This window comes from Salmo trutta, unplaced genomic scaffold (genome assembly GCF_901001165.1).
Source record: "Salmo trutta unplaced genomic scaffold, fSalTru1.1, whole genome shotgun sequence".
Classification (NCBI taxonomy): Eukaryota; Metazoa; Chordata; class Actinopteri; order Salmoniformes; family Salmonidae; genus Salmo; species Salmo trutta.
The window spans coordinates 448-7,500 of record NW_021822352.1 but is presented as its reverse complement, the minus strand read 5'-3'; the positions used below and the strand labels follow the sequence as shown (position 1 = coordinate 7,500).

General features: G+C 49.1%; 1 protein-coding gene across 1 annotated transcript in view; it reads left to right on the top strand.

Annotated features, from left to right (window-relative positions):
* Positions 1-5,564, top strand: part of LOC115181941 (mitochondrial dynamics protein MID51-like) — a 10,767-nt gene extending 5,203 nt beyond the window's left edge. Inside the window, exons 4-8 of the mRNA XM_029743632.1 lie at positions 577-684; positions 1,985-2,127; positions 2,169-2,216; positions 2,334-2,462; positions 5,351-5,564. Coding sequence (XP_029599492.1) covers positions 577-684; positions 1,985-2,127; positions 2,169-2,216; positions 2,334-2,462; positions 5,351-5,518 — 596 coding nt within the window. The 3' untranslated portion in view covers positions 5,519-5,564. The remainder of the gene's footprint in view (positions 1-576; positions 685-1,984; positions 2,128-2,168; positions 2,217-2,333; positions 2,463-5,350) is intronic.
* Positions 5,565-7,053: the final 1,489 nt, after the last annotated feature.

Below are 7,053 nucleotides of genomic sequence, written 5' to 3'. Positions count from 1 at the left end.
CTCTCTCTCCTCTCCTCTCTTTCTCACCCCATCCTCTCTCTCTCCTCTCCTCTCTTTCTCACCCCATCCTCTCTCCTCTCCTCTCTTTCTCACCCCATCCTCTCTCTCTCTCCTCTCTTTCTCACCCCATCCTCTCTCCTCTCCTCTCTTTCTCACCCCATCCTCTCTCTCTCTCTCCTCTCTTTCTCACCCCATCCTCTCTCCTCTCCTCTCTTTCTCACCCCATCCTCTCTCTCTCTCCTCTCCTCTCTTTCTCACCCCATCCCCTCTCTCTCTCCTCTCTTTCTCACCCCATCCTCTCTCTCCTCCTCTCTTTCTCACCCCATCCTCTCTCTCTCTCCTGCTCTTTCTCACCCCATCTCTCTCTCTCCTCTCATCTCTGTCTCCCCCATCCTCTCTCTCTCCTCTCCTTCTCACTCCCATCCTCTCTCCTCTCCTCTCTTTCTCACCCCATCCTCTCGTCCTCTCCTCTCTTTCTCACCCCCATCCTCTCTCTCCTCTCCTCTCTTTCTCACCACCATCCTCTCTCCTCTCTCCTCTTTCTCACCCCATCCTCTCTCTCTCCTCTCTTTCTAGCTGACCTGTGCCATCCCCAGCAGCAGAAGTCTAGTCTGGACGAGAAGCCTGTCAAAGCATCAGAGTCCCAGAGACCCCAAGAGCCTACAGCTGTCTCTCACCTTGCAGGTATGACCCTTGACCTTTAGCCAGAGTCTACAGCTGTCTCTCACCCTGCAGGTATGACCCTTGACCTCTAAGCCAAGAGCCTACAGCTGTCTCTCACCTTGCAGGTATGACCCTTGACCTCTAGCCAGGAGCCTACAGTTGTCTCTCACCTTGCAGGTATGACCCTTGACCTCTAGCCAGGAGCCTCAGCTGTCTCTCCCCCTGCAGGTATGACCCTTGACCTCTAACCCAAGAGTCTACACTGGCTCTCACCTTGCAGGTATGACCCTTGACCTCTAAGCCAGGATTCTACAGTGGCTGCCTGACTGCGTGCGATCTGATCGTGTGGCCCGTGGTTACTTGCAACATCAGGATCCGTGGGTTCGATTCCTGCTGAGGACAACCCTTTCCAAAACCCACATTACATTATACAGCCTTATTCTAAAAGTTATTAAATAAAAAAAATGTGAAGGTATATAAGTTATTTCTGTGTTTTATTTTGAATATATTTGTAAAAATTCAACAACAAAAACTGTTTTTCTTTGTCATTATGGGGTATTGTGATGTCATTATGGGGTATTGTGATGTCATTATGGGGTATGTGATGTTCATATGGGGTAGCTGTGATGTCATTATGGGGGGTATTGTGATGTCATTATGGGGGGTATTGTGATGTCATTATGGGGGTATTGTGATGTCATTATGGGGGTATGTGATGTCATTATGGGGGTAATTGTGATGTCATTATGGGGGGTATTAGTGATGTCATTATGGGGTATTGTGATGTCATTATGGGGTACTGTGATGTCATTATGGGGGTATTGGTGATGTCATTATGGGGTTTGTGATGTCATTATGGGGGTATTGTGATGTCATTATGGGGGTATTGTGATGTCCATTATGGGGGTATTGTGATGTCATTATGGGGTATTGCTTGTAGATTGATGAGGGGAAACAATCTATTTTAGAATAAGGCTGTAATGTAACAAAAATGGGGTAAAGGGGGAAGGGGTCTGAATGCCGTGTATTTATGCTGAACGATATGATGTGGTTCGCTGGTATGTTTAGTACCGATCCAGACGTTGGTCTGTAGTCTGGCAGGACACCACTCTAACGCTCTGGGTCCCCGACCTGCCGGTTTTCATCCACTGGTCTCCGTCTTCAAGGCATTCCTAGTGGATCACCAACATTTCTGGAGAGAAGATGTACGCCCTAAGCCCGCCTAATTATTTAATTGGGATGTTGGCGTCAGGTGCACTTCAATCAGAAGCCCTGTTGCTACCAGAGATATCTAACCTTTAACCTCTACCTCTCTCTGTAGGACCGTCTCCATCAGTATTATTCTACCAGAGCAGCTTTGACCCCAGAGGTCCGTCCAGCTCTAGAGATCTACCTCTAACCTCTCTCTGTAGGAACCGTCTCCATCAGTATTATTCTACCAGAGCAGCTTTGACCCCAGAGGTCGTCCAGCTCTAGATATCTGACCTCTAACCGCTCCTCTGTAGGACCGTCTCCATCAGTATTATTCTACCAGAGCAGCTTTGACCCCAGAGGTCGTCCACAGGGCTGAGAGTCTCGCTCTAGATATCTGACCTTTAACCTCTAACCTCTCTCTCTCTGTAGGAACGTCTCCATCAGTATTATTCTACCAGAGCAGCTTGACCCCAGAGGTCGTCCACAGGGCTGAGAGTCTCGCTCTAGATATCTGTATCGAGGTACAAGGCTTCCTGCACACCACGCACCCTGACATGCCTCTAGGAGAGATGTCACTGGGAGGATCCCTCCTCGACGACCTGCAGGTACCACACACTGAATCACACTCACTGAATCACACTCACTGACTCACGCACTGAATCACACTCACTGACTCACGCACTGAATCACTCGCTGAATCACTCACTGAATCACACTCACTGACTCACGCACTGAATCACTCGCTGAATCACTCACTGAATCACACGCTGAATCACTCACTGAATCACACGCTGAATCACTCACTGAATCACTCGCTGAATCACTCGCTGAATCACACACTGAATCACTCACACTGAATCACACGCTGAATCACTCGCTGAATCACACACACTGAATCACACACACTGAATCACACTCACTGAATCACTCACTGAATCACTCACTGAATCACACACTGAATCACACACTGAATCACTCACACAATAATTGTTCATGGACTAACTTTAAGTCACTCTTTATTTAAGAGTGTCTTTATAAATGGCCGCATTAGAAGCTAGTCCTTGTTGTGGTGATGAATCGAGTCATGTTGTGGTGATGAGCAGTTCGTGTTGTGGTGATGAAGCTAGTCGTGTTGTGGTGGTGAAGCTAGTCGTGTTGTGGTGATGAAGCTAGTCGTGTTGTGGTGATGAAGCTAGTCGTGTTGTGGTGGTGAAGCTAGTCGTGTTGTGGTGATGAAGCTAGTCGTGTTTGTGGGTGATGAAGCTAGTCGTGTTGTGGTGATGAAGCTAGTCGTGTTGTGGTGATGAAGCTAGTTGTGTTGTGCTGGTGGTGATGAAGCTGGTCGTGTTGTGCTGGTGGTGATGAAGCGGGTCTTGTTGGTGGTGGTGAAGCTAGTCGTGTTGGTGGTGGTGAAGCTAGTCGTGTTGTGGTGATGAAGCTGGTCGTGTTGGTGGTGGTGAAGCTGGTCGTGTTGTGGTGGTGAAGCTAGTCGTGTTGTGGTGGTGAAGCTAGTCGTGTTGTGGTGGTGAAGCTAGTTGTGTTGTGGTGATGAATCTAGTCGTGTTGTGGTGGTGAAGCTAGTCGTGTTGTGGTGGTGAAGCTAGTCGTGTTGTGGTGGTGAAGCTAGTCGTGTTGTGGTGATGAAGCTAGTCGTGTTGTGGTGATGAAGCTAGTCGTGTTGTGGTGATGAAGCTAGTTGTGTTGTGCTGGTGGTGATGAGCTGGCGTGTTGTGCTGGTGGTGATGAAGCGGGTCTTGTTGGTGGTGGTGAAGCTAGTCGTGTTGGGTGGTGAAGCTAGTCGTGTTGTGGTGATGAAGCTGGTCGTGTTGGTGGTGGTGAAGCTGGTCGTGTTGGTGGTGGTGAAGCTGGTCGTGTTGTGCTGGTGAAGCTAGTCGTGTTGTGGTGGTGAAGCTAGTCGTGTTGTGGTGGTGAAGCTAGTCGTGTTGTGCTGGTGGTGATGAAGCTAGTCGTGTTGTGCTGGTGGTGATGAAGCGGGTCTTGTTGGTGGTGGTGAAGCTAGTCGTGTTGTGGTGGTGAAGCTGGTCGTGTTAGTGGTGGTGAAGCTGGTCGTGTTGTGGTGGTGAAGCTAGTCGTGTTGTGGTGGTGAAGCTAGTCGTGTTGTGGTGATGAAGCAAGTCGTGTTGTGGTGGTGAAGCTAGTCGTGTTGTGGTGGTGAAGCCGGTCGTGTTGTGGTGATGAAGCTGGTCACGTTGTGCTGGTGGTGATGAAGCTGGTCGTGTTGGTGGTGGTGAAGCTAGTCGTGCTGTCATGGTGGTGATGAAGCTAGTCGTGTCGGTGGTGATGAAGATAGTCGTGTTGTGCTAGTGGTGATGAAGCTAGTCGTGTTGTGGTGATGAAGCCAGTCGTGTTGTGATGAAGCCAGTCGTGTCGGTGGTGGTGAAGCTAGTCGTGTTGTGGTGATGAAGCTAGTCATGTTGTGGTGGTGAAGCTAGTCGTGTTGTGGTGATGAAGCCAGTCGTGTCGGTGGTGGTGAAGCTAGTAAAGCTAGTCGTGTTGTGGTGATGAAGCCATTTGTGTCGGTGGTGATGAAGCTAGTCGTGTTGGTGGTGGTGAAGCTAGTCGTGTCGGTGGTGGTGAAGCTAGTCGTGTCGGTGGTGATGAAGCCAGTCGTGTCGGTGGTGATGAAGCCAGTCGTGTCGGTGGTGGTGAAGCTAGTCGTGTTGTGGTGATGAAGCTAGTCGTGTTGTGGTGATGAAGCTAGTCGTGTTGTGGTGATGAAGCTAGTGAAGCTAGTCGTGTCGGTGGTGATGAAGCTAGTCGTGTCGGTGGTGGTGAAGCTAGTCGTGTCGGTGGTGATGAAGCTAGTCGTGTCGGTGGTGATGAAGCTAGTGAAGCTAGTCGTGTTGTGGTGATGAAGCTAGTCGTGTCGGTGGTGATGAATCTAGTCGTGTCGGTGGTGATGAAGCTAGTCGTGTCGGTGATGATGAAGCTAGTCGTGTCGGTGGTGATGAAGCTGGTGCGAGCTAGTCGTGTTGTGATGAGGAAGCTAGTAAGCTAGTCGTGTTGTGGTGATGAAGCTAGTCGTGTCGGTGGTGATGAAGCTGGTCGTGTTGTGGTGATGAAGCTAGTCCGTGTTGTGGTGAGGAAGTGGGGTCGTGTTTGTGTTCGTGGGTGATGAAGCTAGTAAAGCTAGTCGTGTCGTTGGTGACGAAGCTAGTGAAGCTAGTCGTGTCGGTGGTTATGAAGCTGGTCGTGTTGTGGTGATGAAGCTAGTCGTGTCGGTGGTAGTGGTGAAGCTAGTAAAGCTAGTCGTGGTGATGAAGCTAGTGAAGCTAGTTGTGTCGGTGGTGAGTGAAGCTAGTCCATGTTGGTGGTGATGAAGCTAGTGAAGCTAGTCGTGTTGTGGTGATGAAGCTAGTGAAGCTAGTCGTGTTGTGGTGATGAAGCTAGTCGTGTCGGTGGTGGTGGTGAAGCTAGTAAAGCTAGTCGTGGTGGTGATGAAGCTAGTGAAGCTAGTCGTGTGTGTGTCTAGGTGGTGAGAGCGGACCACGCCTGCCTCCTGGTCCCCCTCCAGCTGGAACCCAGCCTGTGGAGGCTGATCCCTGGAGAGGAGACCCTCCTAACTCATCCTCTGCACTGGATGGTCCGACGCGTCAACCTGGAATACTTCCCTCGAGGACGCAGCTACTGGGACAGGTAATCAAACGCCCTTTACATATCGGCTACCCTGATCAGTATCCAGGAGGGGTATTTAAATCTGATCTACCCTGATCAGTATCCAGGAGGGGTATTTAAATCTGATCTACCCTGATCAGTATCCGGGGGGGGGGTATTTAAATCTGTTCTACCCTGATCAGATCCAGGGGGGGGGTATTTAAATCTGATCTACCCTGATCAGTATCCAGGGGGGTATTTAAATCTGTTACTACCCTGATCAGTATCCAGGGGGGTATTTAAATCTGTTCTACCACTGATCAGTATCCAAGGGGGGGTATTTAAATCTGATCTACCCTGATCAGTATCCAGGGGGGTATTTAAATCTGTTCTACCCCTGATCAGTATCCAGGGGGGGTATTTAAATCTGTTCTACCCTGATCAGTATCCAGGAGGGGTATTTAATCTGTTCTACCCTGATCAGTATCCGGGGGGGTATTTAAATCTGATCTACTACCCTGATCAGTATCCAGGGGGGGGGTATTTAAATCTGATCTACCCTGATCAGTATCCAGGAGGGGGGGGGTATTTAAATCTGATCTACTCTGATCAGTATCCAGGAGGGGTATTTAAATCTGATCTACCCTGATCAGTATCCAGGAGGGGGGGTATTTAAATCTGTTACCCTGATCAGTATCCAGGAGGGGGTATTTAAATCTGATCTACCTGATCAGTATCCAGGGGAGGGTATTTAAATCTGATCTACCCTGATCAGTATCCAGGGGGGTATTTAAATCTGATCTACCCTGATCAGTATCCAGGAGGGGGTATTTAAATCTGATCTACCCTGATCAGTATCCAGGGGGGGGTTTAAATCTGTTACCCTGATCAGTATCCGGGGGGGTATTTAAATCTGACTACCCTGATCAGTATCCAGGGGGGTATTTAAATCTGTTCTACCCTGATCAGTATCCAGGAGGGGGGTATTTAAATCTGTTCTACCCTGATCAGTATCCAGGGGGGGGTATTTAAATCTGATCTACCCTGATCAGTATCCGGGGGGGGGGGTATTTAAATCTGTTCTACCCTGATCAGTATCCAGTGGGGGGATTTAAATCTGATCTACCCTGATCAGTATCCAGGGGGGGTATTTAAATCTGTTCTACCCTGATCAGTATCTGGGGGGGGTATTTAAATCTGATCTACCCTGATCAGTATCCAGGGGGGGTATTTAAATCTGATCTACCCTGATCATTCCGAGGGGGGGGTATTTAAATCTGATCTACCCTGATCAGTATCCAGGAGGGGTATTTAAATCTGATCTACCCTGATCAGTATCCAGGAGGGGGGGGGGTATTTAAATCTGTTCTACCCTGATCAGTATCCAGGGGGGGTATTTAAATGGTCTACCCTGATCAGTATCCAGGGGGGGGCGGTATTTAAATCTGTTCTACCCTGATAAGTATCCGGGGGGGGTTATTTAAATCTGATCTACCCTGATCAGTATCCAGGGGGGGGGTATTTAAATCTGATCTACCCTGATCAGTATCCAGGGGGGGGTATTTAAATCTTGTCTACCCT